The sequence below is a fragment of the Lampris incognitus genome, chromosome 13 (assembly GCF_029633865.1).
Source record: "Lampris incognitus isolate fLamInc1 chromosome 13, fLamInc1.hap2, whole genome shotgun sequence".
Classification (NCBI taxonomy): Eukaryota; Metazoa; Chordata; class Actinopteri; order Lampriformes; family Lampridae; genus Lampris; species Lampris incognitus.
Window position 1 is genome coordinate 20,005,073 of NC_079223.1, and position 17,297 is coordinate 20,022,369.

At 40.8% G+C, this 17,297-nt stretch overlaps 1 protein-coding gene across 3 annotated transcripts in view; it reads left to right on the plus strand.

Annotated features, from left to right (window-relative positions):
* Positions 1-17,297, plus strand: part of ccdc88ab (coiled-coil domain containing 88Ab) — a 144,910-nt gene that overhangs the window by 3,901 nt on the left and 123,712 nt on the right. For all 3 annotated transcript variants that reach the window (XM_056291278.1, XM_056291276.1, XM_056291277.1), the window contains exon 3: positions 11,977-12,085. In XM_056291278.1, the coding sequence (XP_056147253.1) occupies positions 11,977-12,085 (109 nt within the window). The remainder of the gene's footprint in view (positions 1-11,976; positions 12,086-17,297) is intronic.

Here is a 17,297-nt window from a genome sequence, read left to right on the forward strand (position 1 = left end):
TTAAGTATCCGTCTCTTGCTCAGCAGATGACTGTGAATGGAATGAGTTTGTGAAATTAGCTTAACTGGTAGCGTGCCATTGTAGACTGATGTTGAGGGCACAGCCAAAGGAGCTGTGATGATTTTACTTTGGGGATTGTCAGTCACACCGTCTGTGTGTATGTTTACATGGGTTTGTGTGCTGGTATTTTATTTTTTTTGTCAATGTAGAGTCACTGTCTAATCTTTTTTTTTTTTTTTTGCCTGCATTCGGATGTGTGTGTGTGTGTGTGTGTGTGTGCGTGCGCACATGTGTGTGTTTGTCAGGCAGCTGTTGCCAGTCCTCTTGCCCAGCTAGCCTCTTACACAGAAGGCCTATTGTCAGATGGTGTGCTGGTTAGGCTGTAAGTTGTCTGCCATCCCTACTGCATCACTGCTGCACAGTCACTTTGATCAGGTCTTTGTAGCTGGTGAAACGCTACCCAACTGAACGGGCTGAGAAAGATAAGGCATCACATACTTAAAACACTGGCATTCAATTTGCTATTGTTATTAAAGGTGCGTCCACTTGACAGCAAGGTAAAAACAAAATGTCGAACAAAGTTTTTATGTTTGTTGCCCACTTAGATTTGTCATACAGACAGTCCACAGCAACAGATGTTCGTTTTGCATGTAACAGTTGCAATGCCAAGTCTTATCAACAAATGGGTCTGAGTTGGGAGGGGGGGGATAAGCTATTTCTTTTCCTTTTGCTTAGCTTTCATTGGCCAGTCCCAGTTTGCAGACTGTACACTGAGATTTATGTCCTTGACAGTCTCACACTACAAGTGTGTCTTGACTTGAAGTACTAAAAATTCCACATTTGAAGTAAACTGTGGTGCAGCTGACTAGATAAGATGGCAAGTATGGGGAAAGTGGAGGGATATATGCTAATAAATAGTCTGTATTTTGATGAAACAATAATGAAGTTGCTCGCAGTTTGTCTGACCACTGACGGCTGGAATCTTTTTACCCTGCCATTTCCTCTCAACCTCATAAAAAAGTTGCTTTGAAACTTGAAATGAGCATTTGAATTTCTTTGAAGAGCAGTAGTTGATGATGAACAGTTATCTTAGTCATTTCGATGTAGATTCACACAGGCATGTTCACCCTCTCAATTACCATTCCTCGATTGTTGTCTGTTCACACTGATCAGACCAACCATTATCAAAACATCCTCTGCAGTGTTGAAAACACACCTGTTCCAGAGTGGGTCATTTAAAGATGGATTCACACAGCATACAAAAATCGTTATCCATATATGTATTAAAAAAAAACATTACCCAAAATGTCAGTTTGTTGTGCAGGGTTTTGTCTGGCTTGGTAGAAATGGCTGGTAATTTCAGCTGCTATAATGCTTAGTTGTCTGAATGTCTGGCTCAAACAGAGCTACAGACGGAGAATTGAGACAGACAGACTGGCAGCAGTTGTCGGTGAGACAGCAGGGGATAGAGGGAAGCATTGAGACAGAGAGAGAGAGAGAGAGAGAGAGAGAGAGAGAGAGAGAGAGAGAGAGAGAGAGCAGGGAGAGAAAGCATTGAGAGAGGGAGATCCGAGGATTATCCAACGGTTTTCTGAGACCCATATGGCACAGTGACCTCCTCCCCTTGTGGCTGACCATCACCTGGCCAATTAGATCTTCCTCCATTACTATCAAACCAATTAGTTTTCCCGCCCAGCAAGAGGAGCCCGCTAAGATTTCTGCTGAGTGACAACTGTCCAATTGGATTCTTTGCTGTCTTGGTAAATCCCTGGGTACGTGCCTGGCTCTGTCTGCAAATCTCTACTCTCACACTGGAATATTGTCAAGAACGCCATTTTGTGCGTGCATGTGCATACTTGTGTTTACAAAAACATCTGCAGCAATTAATCCAAAATAGATGAGATGTTTCCTTGATTTCTTGCAAACCAACAGCTGAACTAAGGTCATTTTAAAGAATTCAAAACTGGCCAGGATTTAGCTGGCATTAGTGTCTTGTCTTTGAATTTGTGTGACTTGGCTTGATATTTTGTCTATTTAGTTTAAGCCCTGTTGGCTGATTTGGTTGAAGCATCAATATGCAGATCCACAGATGTAGAGTATACTTGGAATAGCAAGAGTTCAAGTTAACGTGCACAATGTTGGACGTATTGCCTGTAAGCAAGTCGGCGCAGTGTTAGGCCTATATCTGTCGATTTGTGTATCCATATGCTGCACAGGTTCTAAAGCATAGGTCAAGTATCCCACTGGCAAATCACTTGTGTGTCAGTCTCATAGACTGCACAGACATTGGTGGTCTTGAGCAGTTGTCTTTTAAAAAAAAAAGAAGAAGAAAAAAAGCTAATTTACCTCCAAATTAAGGATAATTGAAAAACTAAATCAGATAGACTGTTAAACTTGCATGAAAAGTCTTGCTCATTATGCTGACATATGGAGCAGTCCTAAATGGTTTGATAATAATCACGGCTTAGTCTTACTTAAATTATGAAAGCAATATTCCAAATGTATGGCCTTCAGCCAGGAGGAAGTCTCATTTTTCAAGGCTACAAAAAGGCCCCCGCATAAGCAATTCTTTCTTTACACTTTAACAGATGCATACACACATGCACAAGCTGTGTACTCGGGTCCTCTGTCATCACTTCCTGTCATGACTGAACCAGCTTTTAACCCCAACACGCGCACACACACACACACACACACACACACACACACACACACACACACACACACACACACACACACACACACACACACACACACACACTTAGCATGAGGCAGTTAGCTTTTCAGCAGGAAGATGGGGACTGCACTTGAATGAAGAGGATGTTGAGTGTTACAACTGGTCACTGACTAAGAGCTGAGTAATGGCAGATTTTTCATGGGAAAGTCATATGCAGGGTTTCATTCTGTGGTAACTGTCACAAAGACTTCGGGTGGTAGCCTGGTGGGATATTATCACTGGGCTGTAGCCTATTTAGAGGCTAGGCAACCTTATGATTACGGTATGAACATATATTGAATCACCCTTCAAATGGGTACGCTTACTTGAGAGTTCATTAAGCAAGGGAGATAGACATTTGGCTCTGTTAGACAGCAAAAGATAACCTGGAACTTTCTACATCTGAAACTTTTCAAAACTTGTGTAAACTACAAGATTATATCTTGTTTCTATTTCTATTGAGAACTGTTAAGGTTTAGACATGCATCATTAAAGAACAATGTCTACACTGGAATGTAATTTTTCATGCGACATTTTGCACCATAAACGATAGCAGCAAATACTGGTGGAGGTCGTGGTGGTAATCTTGTGCTTTATTATGTTTCACACTTATGTGCACATAAGATATATACTGATATGCCACTAGAGATGGGAATAATTGCAAAATGGCAGAATTGAGAAATCGACTTGTAGAAACCGTTAAGAGCAATGCCATGCAAATGAGAAACTAAACAAATCATAATTGACAGCATTGCTTGCTCCACCCAAACGTTTCTGGAACTTGGATTTTGTATTACTTCTCTGACCAAGGCCAAATTTAGGCTACGAGACCTCTACCCAGAACCATATTGTCGTCCATGGAAGCTCTTTCGGATTCCGTGAACTCAGTTTGACAACATGGCATGTCTCAGTAAGTTCTGATAATGGAATTGACCATCTCCAATATACGTCATACTCTTGTGACATCAGAGTCACAAGAGTATCAGAGTCACAAGAGTAGAGCCACTGTCACCAGCTGTTTATGTAGCATCTGACAATCAAATCCAATTTTATTTGTATATCATCTTTCATAGAGATTAGTGCAGTTCAAAGTCCTTCACAGATGACTTACAAGCTGATAAGATGGAGCAATTTGAGAATAATTTGTTAAATAAAAGCTAAAAAAAACTAAATAAAATAGATTAAAAAGATAAAGACAATCGGTAATAGGGATAAAAATATAATATTTATTATAGTAAAATAACATGATAATAGAATAAAATTTAATAACATAAATACAAATACATTGCAACTATGGGGATCGTGTCCTGTGCTATCTAGTATGTAATGGCATCAGGTAACTTCTTCCAGCTTCGTGAATATTTTGCATATTGAGTGGCATGAGTAAAATGCTTTTGTTGGAGACTGCTTTGGGGAATCACTTCGGCCATGAGTGCGCTTGTCTGACTTGGTTGTTTTAGAAAGTTAACATTTCAATTCTCTTGGTTCAGTATTGTGTTTGCTGAAGCCAAAATATGATCAAATGAACGACACTGCATCTTTTAGAAGCTAGCTCGTCACCCTCTTCTCTTGAGTCACCCCTGCTTGGCTGGGGTTCACTATTGGTGCTTATGTTGTCTCATGCCCGGCATGCTGCGTTTATTTTGATTGAAGAATTAATGCTGGACTAGGTGGAAGCATATGACTGGATATGATGACTGGGTGTTGTAGTTTCATTTAAGAGGACAGCTCATGATGTTACACATGATGTCACATCTTTCCTTCCATCCTCCTCCCTTTTAATCATTCCACTCTTGTCCCCTCACCATCCATGCCTCACCTTTTTCCCTAGCTTTTATTAATTCCTCACTTTCTAACTCTCTGTCTCTGTGTATGTCAGCATGCCTTGGCTCCCCTAGCATTTTTATTTTTTCTTTCTGACTGCTTACTGGAAATTGAATCCTGGTTTTCATACCCCTTCTTTAAACTTAATAGTGATAAAACCAAGGTCCTCCTGGTTGGTGCTAAATCTACTTTGGCTAAACCTGATAGTTTTTCTTTAACTATTGACAATTCTATAGTTCCTCCATCGCCTCAGGTTAAGAGTCTGGGTGTTATCTTGGACAGCACATTATCTTTTGAAGCTCACATCAACAATGTTACTTGGTCTGCATACTTCCACCTACGCAATATTAATCGTCTTCGCCCGTGACTTACACCTAATAGCACCACCATACTCATTCACACCCTGGTTACATCCCGTATTGACTACTGCAATTCTGTGCTCTTTGGTCTTCCCCTTAAGTGTCTTCATAAACTTCAACTGGTCTAGAATTCAGCTGCCTGTATCATTACCAGAGCTCCTTCCATAGATCATATCACTCCAGTTCTTCAGCATCTCCATGGGGTCTACAGCCTTCAGTAATTCTGCCCCCCACCTATGGAACGCTCTCTCACAAGGCATTCACAACATTGACTCTCTTTCAACCTTCAAATCCCATCTCAAAACGTACCTTTTCAAACTGGCATATACAGTTTGATCCACGCTTCATTGAGTTTTGTGCAGATGATGATTTTACATGTATCTGTTGTATTAACTTTTTATTGTCTACCCTGCTTTGTTTTGATTTTATGCTGTTTTCAGATTCAGACAACTTTATTTATTCCAGAAGGGCAGTTAAGTTCTTACAGTCTACCCAGACATACATAAACTCACAGACAAGCGGTTTGATAGTGCTGCGTGTTTTTTTAAATTTTTTTTTTAACTGTGTTCTGTAAGGTGTCCTTGAGTGCTCTGAAAAGCGCCCACATATAAAATGTATTATTATTATTATTATTATTTGTCCTCTCCTTATCAACCCTTCAGGGCAGCCTTCTTCCTCTCTCACCACTGCCCCTCTAGATTTCTCTATTCCTCACCTCTTGTGCCCTCCCCTCCTCCACCTCTGTTGTGTTTGAGCGGCTTGCTGAAGCCTTTGTTGGCTCTCTTCAAGGCTAGCTGAAGCAGACATTGCTTGGATTCCAGATGGACTACAGAGAAGAGGCAGGCGAGCAGGCCTGCTGCTAGGATGTCTTGTCTGTTCTGTTTCTTCTTGCCTGTTTTCTAGCCCTAGGAGGGAGCAGCTTTTCACATCAAAGATTCCAAGACATTGGAAGGGATAGATGGGCGGACTTGCAGATATAAGGGTGGAGAGTCAAATATCACTCTGTCCAGTCGCATCTTATTCTCTTTCCTCTGTCATGTGCTCCCCCCTTGCTCTGTCAGGAAGACTGGATTGGGAGTCAGATAGGAAACAGCTGCTGTGACCTTGAGAGGACAACACTTACAAGGCTGTGTTTATGTGTATAACTTATACCCCCCTATAGATACCAAGACAGGTTAAAGCCCATTGGAACAGCTTTGGTACTTGTCCCGATAGGAATTGGTTGCCTATGAACTGGATAATTCAGTCTAACTTTGAAACAATAAGATGCATTTAAAAAGGCATGCACAGGGGAAGCATCTTGTGTATTTCCTATGAGACCATTTGGCAGGGGGGAAAAATCCTCTTCCCTCAGCGTTTCAGAAAAGACAGGGCCTGAACTCTCCACTTTTTTACACATTCTTGAATTTCACAAATGGGGATGAACTACTGAATTCTATCAGTTTTAAACCCGTGCTTTGTTTGTACAGCTGAGTAAAAGTAATGGATGATGTCCAACGTCTGTATTAGCCATCAGAGTAAATTAATTGCTCACATGAAAAGGCAATGCCAGCACAGTCCTAATTGCAATTCTAAGACAAGGTTATCCAGTCTATCTGGAATGAATTTAACAGTGGTCCCTATGGAAACAAATGAAGAATGGGAAGAGGTCCCACAGAAAAGGATAGACAAACACCAGAGAGAGACATGTAGCCATGGAAAGACAAGACCAGGAAATGGGGAAAAGAGAGCTACATATCAAAAGTATTCTCCCTGGATTGTTGAAATCCTTATTACTTTAACAGGAAAAAGGGTAGTGGTGGTAAAATGGAGCATGTGATTGTCCTGTAAGTTTGGTTTGCACAATGAGATGCTACTCTAGTAGAATGATACCACATTGAGAAGTCTGAAGTTTTGTAATATTTTGATATTATGAAGTGTTTTTAAGGCTATATCTGCATTTCCTAGCCTATACACCTCGACATGAACCTCATGAACACATAACTTTGGATTTTTTTATTAGTGACCAGTTTTATTTATTCTTTGATTCTAGATGTTTATGGTAAGCTACATAATACAAACGCAAAGCTGACTCATGAGGAAACAACAAAGAAAATGTCCAGTTTGGATCTTTAAAAAGTATTATTTCAGACAAATCTAGGTAGACTTTGTTAGCAGGACAGCTATCATTGGCAGGCTAAAAACTACATCCAGAGTGCTCTCTCTCGCTCTCTTTTTCGCTCCTTTCTTTCTTTCTCTTTCTCTCTCCTTCTCATGTGATATTGGCTCTGGGATAATAACATTGGATAAAAGTTTAACGTTGTAACAAACCTAGGGGAACATGATAATGTGCAGGGGATGCGTGACTTATGTTCTCATTGATGCCATGCTGAAGTCAGGATACTACTAGACACTCGCATAACAATCACCCTGCACTGAACTGCTTACCTTTGGCTGTGCAATTACTCAGAAGTACCCTGCATTCCTTTTTGCCATTTTGTTATCCAAGTATCTCTCTCAAGCACAGTCAAACATAGCCGACCCCCCCCACCCCCATCTGTGTTTGGATAGGATGGCTCACTGGCCCTATCCTCAACGCGTGGCCAAACACAGCCTTGTGTATATGAATGTGTGTGCCTGGGTGCCCACACTGACTCTAATGTAGCCTGTCATAAATAGGTTAATGCTACTCTACCCATCTAGCCAATCAAGGCCAGGCAAATAGAAGAGAGGGGAGGATAACACCTCCTGGCCTCAGGGTGTGCATAGGGTGTGCATTGACTGTTGACAACAGCAATGGCCAACTGGCTTATTGACTGAATGACTTGCTGACTATCTGATTACTGGCTGGCTAGTTAGCTTTCAGGTGTAGCAGCTGACTTTCTATCCCTAGCCTATTTTCCTATTCAAAGTCTTAGGGTAATTGCATCAGCAGAAACAAGCAGGAGGACAATATCTGGGGATTTTACCCCTTAACTGCCTCTAAAATCTTATATTCACATGCCTGTAGACCCACACAAGGAGGTAAGCTGTGTTGCATGTAGGATGAGAGATGGAGCCAAAGCGAGATGAAAGCATGCTTATGAGGCATTTTTCATGGCTGTCTTATTGTGGCCGCCATGTACTTGGCTCCCATTCCACTCAGTGATACTATGCGTGATTGGGGCACCCCTCTTCTACCCGCCACTCCTTATTATGACAAGATTACAGCCTCCACTGTACTTTCTCATTAAGGGGTTAAATAGGACGCCTACTGTTTTTTTTTTTTTGGAAGGCGTGGTGTAAGTTTGGGATAGAGTGAGGGGTGGAGAGTCACATGGGATTAATTCATGACGATGTTAAAGAGAACATTGTCCCTCTGACAGGCGTGTGATAGTGTCAGGGACAGGCTGATCAAAACACATACACATCCACAATGCAAACAGTGGATTTCAGTGATGTCACTTTTCGCTTGCAAATTACAAAACAGAAGGACAGTTGAGTGTGTGAAGATAATAATTGATAACAATGGACAACGCAAGTCAGTTGAAGCTGGTCAGAACAGTTTATTCCCCCTGAATTATTGAGAAGGCCCAACTGGATTCATCTATAAAAAGATGTAGTTTGCTCTCATCATGTTGGTACAGCTTTGAAGAAATCTCATAAAATGGGTTGTTGGGAGTTTTTTGTTGATACAGACACAAACATGGTCCTACGCAGGATCACAGATGCACACATGCGGTCACATGCGTGACTGCACATGTGCTACATGCTACACCCCCTGTTGAGTGCATGGTTAATAAATCACATATATAGGTCATGGAATGAGAATGCTTTGAGGAAAAGTGCATAAGAGTAATCAAAATAAGATTAACATAGACCTTAACTGTCCAAATTTGTTTTACACAAGTGCCTTGAATGTTAAATGGTTCCTGTTTTGAAAGCGCTTGGAGTGAACTCTCAGCATAAAAATGCTTTAAAAATGCCGTATAAAGACAGCTTAGTTTGATTGTTCGATGCAAAAAAGAAAAGAAAATGATTTTGCTTACTCTTCAAAAGACGTGGTGAAGCAACAGGACTGTTGCATGTTTGCTTACAATAAATCTCCACCACTCTTAAATTTTGATCTTAACGTGGAACAACTCCAAATAAGAGAAAAATCATGAATCCCACACAAGCATTTCTCCAGTTCTTTTCCTTTCTTTCCTTGTGAAACTTTAATTCTGTATTTTGTTTGTCTTTATTGTGAAGCACAGTGGACTTTCTGTAAACTTTTTTTTTTTAGAGATGTGTCAAAGCTGTCATCAGTCTAGCACTACACAGCCCTGTTTTGCAAATACTAAAATGAGAGCCAACAATGGGTTTGGAGATAGCTTGAAACAGGTCTTGAAATTGCTGTATTGTCTTAAATGGGCATTTTGCTGCTCACTAGTCTTCATTAAACTATGAGAACAATATAAACAAGATCTACAGTAAGCATTTTAGTCACTACTACTTTTACTGTCACAATCAGCCTTGAACAAGTATCAGCAGGTAGGTTTTCTAAGTGCAGCATGAAAAAGTATTTAGTTGATTATGCATAAATGACTGTCAGCTTTTCTCTGGGTGATTGACAGATGTTTGAGTGCCATACATTCCAAGGAAATGTATTGTATATCCATGTACACACCCTTGTGTAGTGAAGAAGGAATAACAGAACTGTTCTGTTGCTTCATGCTGTCTTTTATCAGTCAGAAGTCATGTTGTTGGGCATTAGGTTTTGATAATTGAACTACTGTGAGGAATGTGTAGGTCTTTAGGAAGGTACATAAATATGCAAACGATAGCCAAGCTTGTCTTTTGTAAAGAGGGACTAGGTGGCTAGCTGGTACCTCATGAGTATGTGGAATGCCTGTGAGCCTTCTGAGACATGTTGACACCCGTAATAACATCACAACTCACACGCACTTCTTCAAAGGCCTTTGGACAGCACACAAATACACATGTACAGAGACTTTCAAGTCTGGAAACAGAACACTTCTTTTTGCTTTAGTGCTAACCAGCTAAATAAATGGGGGCTCATAATTGACAGTTACTGAGGTTCTTTGTAAAAAAAAAAAAACACTAAAAAAAAAACTTTCAACAAGACTTGCATTTAATAAATCTGATGTACTGCAAGCTTCTTAACCGTGCTAATGATATAAACATCACCTTGTTCATGAAACAAGCTATTCTTTGCATTCGAATTCTACTCCTATCTTGCAGTGGTTCAAAGTCTAGGCGAGAACATGTGTTGGAGGCATTAACTATGTTGTAACTTTTCTCCCCAATTGTACCCGGCAATTACCTCACTCTTCTGAGCCATCCCAGTTGCTGTGCCACCCCTTCTGCCAATCGGGGGGGGGGGGGCTGCAGACTACCACATGTTTCCTCCGATACATGTGGAGTCACCAGCCGCTTCTTTTCACCTGACAGTGAGAAGTTTCATCAGGGGGACGTAGCGTGTATTCCCCTCAGTTCCCCCCTCCCCCCTAACAGGCAGCCCAACTGACCAGGGGAGGCACTAGTGCAGCGACTAGTGCAGCGACACACCCTCATCCGGCTTCCCACCTGCAGACACGGCTAATTGTGTCTGTAGGGATGCCTAACCAAGCCGGAGGTAACACTTGGATTCGAACCAGTGAGCCCCGTGTTGGTAGGCAACGGAATAGACCACTACGCTACCTGGATGCCTGGATAGTGTTTTTGAAAAGCTCTGTTTTCAGTGGTCAAAAATCCCAGCTTGGTGTGGAAGGCAGGCTGAAAACGGAGAGAAAAGGATGGGTTTTTTTTATGCTAGTGTCTTGATTGGTGTGTACATATTGCCTTTTGATTTCTTGTTGGTATGGGTTTTCCTCTTTGGCTTTGACCCAAGTGTATCCCAGTAGGCTTTTTGCACAGGGCAGAGACACCCTGGATAGCTTGCCAGTCCATCACAGGGCTTCAACACAGTAACTCAAGCACCATTCTTCACACTTAGAGGCAATTTAGAGACTCCAATAAACCTAACATGCATGTCTTTGGATTGCGGAAGGAAACCAAAGCAGCTAGAGGAATCCCACACAAAAACTGGGAGAACATGCAGACTCCACACAGATGGACTACCATGCAAGAGTGTCTTGTTTAATTTGTAGATGTGGGGTTTTGCATGGCAAAAAACATTCTTACGATGAACACGTGCATTTGTAAACTCTGCCGCAACGGCTCAGACTTCAGGGGGAGCACCCAAATTTTAATGCCTTATGCTGTATTTGTCAAAATCTGCTTGTTTGGTCATAACGGTGCAGATATTACATAACTATTTCAGCAAGCCTAGCCTTGAAATCATATCTTTTCAGGAGCTGACCACAACTTGTTAGTATAGAGATGTAAACAGATTCAGTCAACTGGAAAACTGAAGACTCTTTTCCTCAAAACAGCACAAAAACTTGTGATGTCCAAGACCAAATGTTATTCATTTTGCACTAAGGGCTAATGTGTAGGAGGTTCTACTTGTTTGGGCAACAAGCATGCACATACTATTAACAGCATAGGGATTGTGGTGCTTTATTTTTTATTGTTTTCCCTTTTTGTTTGTAAAAACAAGACACATTTTGCGGCAAGTATATTGCCAGTTTGGGAATACAAGCCAGCCATTTGAAATGCCCTCACCACCAGATTGAGAGAAGGGACAGCGTTTACTCTATGCTCTGCTAATTTTTCTCCCAACTGGCCCTAGGGTGACCATAACATAGTTATGGCACAGACACTGCTTAAACAAGGTCCCATTGTGACTCTGCTGCCAATGCTGTTCACTAAACTCATATCTGTCTCATAGTTCAGAGTAGCCCAGTGTTAAACTGTAACGCATTCATTCAGAATAGCCCAGAAAGACACATGAACTCAGGATCTTAAATGTCATGATAGTTTGACTTTAATGTTTGCTTAAATTTTTTAGTGAAGTAAAATATGCAACTTTTTTTCAATAAAACGTGTTTTCAAATAAGTCTTTTTAATTTTCAATTGACTCTAACATTCAGATTTACTATTGTCAGATTTAGGATGAGGTGGTTAAATTTCCCAGCATTATTTGTTTATAGGATTCTGTCTTTGTCTCCACAGAAACCCGAAGGCCACCGTTGAAAGGACCAACAAGAAAGTGAACAATGACCCTACACTACGTATCCAGAACCTATCTATTCTCATCAGACAGATAAAAGCCTATTATCAGGTGAGATGGGAGTAGGGGTCCTTGCAGACCCATAACTCAAGCTGCAACTTCCAATGTCATTGTAACTTCAAAAATATTTTTTTCCTTCAACTCTTTAATTTCAAGATGAGATGTTCTGCTTATGGGGAGGTCATGTTATTATCAGGGCAAGGATTTGAATCTAGGGAGAAAATCTGCAGTGTTAGAAATGAGTTTTTTTTTTTTTTTGTCTTGGCCAGAAAATGACCACTCTAGCTTTAGAAAAGGAATACATTCAACTTTCATAGCAGACCATCGCCAAGAAATCTATCCTTACCCACCGCTGCGTCACGATAAAGGGTTTTCAAGCAAAAAAAACCACAACATCCATCCAGATGTCAGACAGGACCCTAGTAAACCTACAGAGACATCAGAGCAGACCTCAGATGCAGAAGGAAGCACACACAGACAGATGGACCTACTGCTACTGTCAGGGTCATGGCACTCACTTTCTTTGTGCTTTTTAGGACTGGCATGAATTTCATCTCAATTACCCCACCCAAGGGGTATTGTTTATCTGTCTGTCTGTTAACAATTTTATGGAAAAACAGCTGCAGCAAATGGCATGAAATGTTTAGCAAAGCTGGGCAATAGTCCCTGGATGAACCGACTAAAATTTGGAGGTAGTAAAGGTCATGAAAAAGGTCCGGATTGTTTTACCAGTTGACACCAAAATGTTAAATTTACTCTTTCAGAGATCTGTTTTTGTCCATCGCTATAGTGAGTAATGCTTTGTTTTGAAGCTTGATAATCAAAGTTCAGAGGGTCAAGGAGGGCAGTGTTTGTTGTGCCTGCAACCGCTTGTTTTTTTTGTGTTTTAGTTTTTTTGTCGTCATCAGAAGTGCTGTTAGTGCTGTGCACCTTTCACTATAATGGTAATTCAGAGGCCTTATATTATAGGTATGTATAGGTTTTACTGGAAAACATACCTGCAGCCTACAGCATTGTGCTAAGCTACTGTGTCAGTATAGACTTGTGTGTTGTAGCTCTAGTCATATGCAGAGATGATAGAAGTAGGCTGTGTCTGGGCTTATCTCACTGATGTATTTGCTGCTTAGGTTTACATCGAGCCTGGCCATGACTGTTTTCACCCTTGATGCAGTTTGTCATGTCTGTTTGCATAAACTGTAATAATGGCGACATGCTTGAGACTTCCCATTAATCTGGTGGGCTGCAATGGAAAAAAAGAAAAAGAGGACAGTGGAGTAGGGGAGGTGACGCAAAAGATAAAATAGAGGTGAAGAAATAACTAGATAAGTGATAAAATAGAGGTCTCTGATAAAGCGTTGAAAAAAAAATCAATCAAGGGGGCGTCCGGGTAGCATGGCGGTCTATTCTGTTGCCTACCAACATGGGGATTGCGGGTTCAAATCCCCGTGTTATCTCTGGCTTGGTCAGACATCCCTACAGACACAATTGGCCGTGTCTGCGGGTGGGAAGCCGGATGTGGGTATGTGTCCTGGTCACTGCACTAGTGCCTCTGGTCGGTCGGGATGCATGTTCGGGGGGAAGGGGGAACTGGGAGGAATAGCGTGATCCTCCCACGTGCTGTGTCCCCCTGGTGAAACTCCTGGCTGTCAGGTGAAAAGAAGCGGCTGGCGACTCTACATGTATTGGATGAGGCATGTGGTAGTCTACAGCCCTTCCTGGATCAGCAGAGGGGGTGGAGCAGCGACCAGGACAACTCGGAAGAATGGGGTAATTGGCCAAGTACAATTGAGGAGAAAAGGGGGGGGGGGGTCAAAAAAAAAAACAATCAAACCTTACTTAATAATAATAATAACTATAACTTTCTTCTATATAGCACTTTTCTAAAACAATGTTACAAAGTGCTTTACAAAGATATAAAATCAGACAAGGCAAAAAGAAGAGCAAGACCAAGTAAGTACAAATAAAAACAGTATAAATAAATAAAAACAATTTTCAAACATTTAATTCACCAAATGTAATAATATGTGCTCAACAGGAGCCAAAATTAAATGTGAGACAGAAGAATATACATTTGCATAGGATAAGAGTGCATATGTTTGAGAGACAGTTTGAAGCCTAGTCATACAGTGGTATTTTAGTCCTCTGTAAACCTAGGAAAAAGGTGTGGAAAAGGAGTGATAGAAATTGCACATTACTACATTTAGCAAGGCTAAACAAATTTTGATGGTAGAGTTTGGTTGCGTAGCAGATTACATCAACATGCAGAGAGATCAGATAGCATTTCCTTTGTGGTTGGAAAACACACACAGTCTCAACCAGTGCACTATGGTTTACAGTTCCAGACATTTTGAAATGCCATGTGAAAAGGATTTAAGGATCCTGCAGTGCTGTAGTAGGAATCGAAGAGTCTTGATCATTTGAATTTGCTCTGATACTGTCTCACAACGTTCACAAAATATGATGGGTTTTAGGAGTCTTAGCTGTGGTGATAATTACCAGAAAGTGGGTGTGATGAGGTATGCTGCTGACGAATAGTTGAGGATCTGTAAGATTTCATTGTGTTATCTTGGCAGTCGTTGGACTGAGATTGGGTGATCCAATGTTGGAAGACATAAGCTACAATCATGACTGTTCCCCGGGGGCCTGTTTTTATAGGTTGCCTGAAAAAAGCTACTTATCGTCTAACATGAGCTATTGGGGAAAATGATTTAAAAAAAGAATAATCCAAAATTGCATTTAAAAAAATTCTTACTATATATGTAATGTCATTAGTGTTAATAACATTGTAGAGTGAGTTGTAATGAGTAAACACTAAACGGTTTTCTTTGATTCGCCCAGTCTGCCCTTAAACGGTACTATAGATGAAAATCTTTAAAATAAAAGTTAAAAATGAGCGCTTTCATGTATTCCTCAAAACTTAATTCGGGTCATCGCTTTGATTGGTTAACTGCCTCATCAGGCCATCTTTATCTTTGTTGTAGGTATCCTGTTAAATCACTCCCTGGTTATCCTATTTAAACAATCAGGCTATTGTACTTGTCTTAGTGTCATGTCCCTTCAAAAGCTTTGCTAAAAGCTTTGCCCAGCTGAGTTAAACGTCCAAGAGTCAGTTGACAGGTCTGTGGTGACTGGGGGTTAAGTAGTGGTCAGTAGAGTTGGTGAATGATGAGAAAAATGGTAGGGTTAAGAACATTAACAAACCTTTAGTTGGTATTGCTACAGGTATGTTTTTACAGTGTCTTACAGTTTATTATGCTATCAGAAACTTGAAACCAAGCCAACTGTAGGTTGTTGTTTGTTTTTGTTTGTTTGTTTTTTTAAATATAACTTTATTGATCCCCAGCTATTCTCAAAAATTCAGTTTTGAAACCTTAGTGCAAAAGAGCAAACAACCACCGCATAAAATGTAACAGTCACATGGATCTGGTAGTACTTGTCACTGGAATATCCTTGTATACTATATGCATAACTGTTAAGTTGTTTTAGCATTAGAAGGACGCTGTAGCCAAGCATCAAAATGCTTGCTCCTCTATGGTATTTGCTTAATCTTGTATGTCTGTACCGCTGACTTCACAAGATTGTCCACCCACAAGTGTCTGCAAGCGATGATGCATAGAGACCACCCACAGTTTTAAGACTCCCCATAGCTCATTTGTCACCCCGTCCGGTCTGTGACTCTGTGCCCTCCTGATGGCCTCTCAGGGATTTAATCCAGCCACTGATGAGCACTCAATAAATTGAAAAATCCCATTGAGGTTTGGCCAATTGGGATTTGAACAGGAGCAAATGGTACACATTTCAGACAAAAAGGAGAGGTTCTTCTGTAGTTAAGTTCAGAAAAGTACCCTCATTTACAATGATGCTTAACCAGGTTGAGACCATCTTTATTACCTAATCCATCAACATCTTTCACAGTTTGAGAGTTTGACTTGGTTATGTCCACCCGTTATTGTGAACAGGAACACTCGACTCCAACCTGATAAAACAGGGCCTTTTTCATTCAATCCCATCCAAATGCCTGCCAACTTGCAATTTAAGCATAGGAGAGATTCTCTAACTGGGGGCAAATCAAACCAACTCAGTAGTCTCCCTCCCCTTGTTGCTGTTTTGTCAATTACTGGTCTCAAATTTCTAGAGACATATAGATGGGAAACAGAGCCTGTCAGGCGTTTTTGACAAATGAACTTTGTAGGGTTTTAATTTACTTAATTGCATAACACTTTGAAAGGGGATTTGCAGCTAGTCTTGGCCTGGCATGGTTGGTTGGGTCCTCTGATTCAATAACGAGTACTCCTTACCTGAAAAACTCAGAGTTCTCGAATAGTCGTGTGTGTGTTTGAGGTGTCTTGCATCAATTAAGACTTAGCAACTATGCTGAGGTTGAACTCAGCACATAGACCAAAGCATAAAATTAATGATATATGAAAATAACACTTGGTCTTTCCTCATGCAATGGTGAAGATACCGACAGTATTTTAACACTATTGTTAACAACGTTCTACAGTGTCCCGAGTGGGGTTTTCCACTAAGTGTTCTTATTGTGTTTACATATAGCGACTGTTTTTTTGGGTTTTTTTTTTTGTAAATTCGGTGAAAGCTGGCCATCATTAGTAAGCCTAACCGACTTAAAAATGAAATTAGTCCTATTTGCTTGCATCTGTTTTTTAACATTATTTTGTTTAGCCGCGTTAGTGTATTAGCCTGGACGATTAGTGTATTAGCCTGGAGCCATCCTTGAGAAATCCGTCCAGTTGTTGCATGTTTATTTCATCACAATGGCAGGAAAGAAAGCATCAAACTAGTATTGTTATGATATTTCAGAGTCATCTTGCATAATTTGCAGGTTGTTTGGGAGCCATTTTCTGTTTTATTAAAGAACTTCCAAACAATTGATGTACCCTTTTTCTGTTGTCGCCATCCCTCCTCTCGTTTACTAAGGGCTCTAACTGGAAACAGTACATGCGAGATCTAGCGTCACGCAATTAACAGGTAGTCGATGTTGATGTAGAAACTTGAGAATTGATGTAACTGCTCGAGAACTCGAATGCTCGAGTACTCTGTGCAACCTCTACTTTGAACTAAGATCAGCAGCACTAGAGTGGAGTCGGCAAAATGTCTGCTTGTGTCGGGGGAAGACTTGGTCTTTAACCTCTTCAGAATCACCGGATGGACAGGCAGGAGGGCAGGCAGGCAGAAATAGGCTTGGACAACTGTTGTGACTTTCACTTGTCGGTCTCCTCCTCCGTTTGCCTTCTTCACAAAA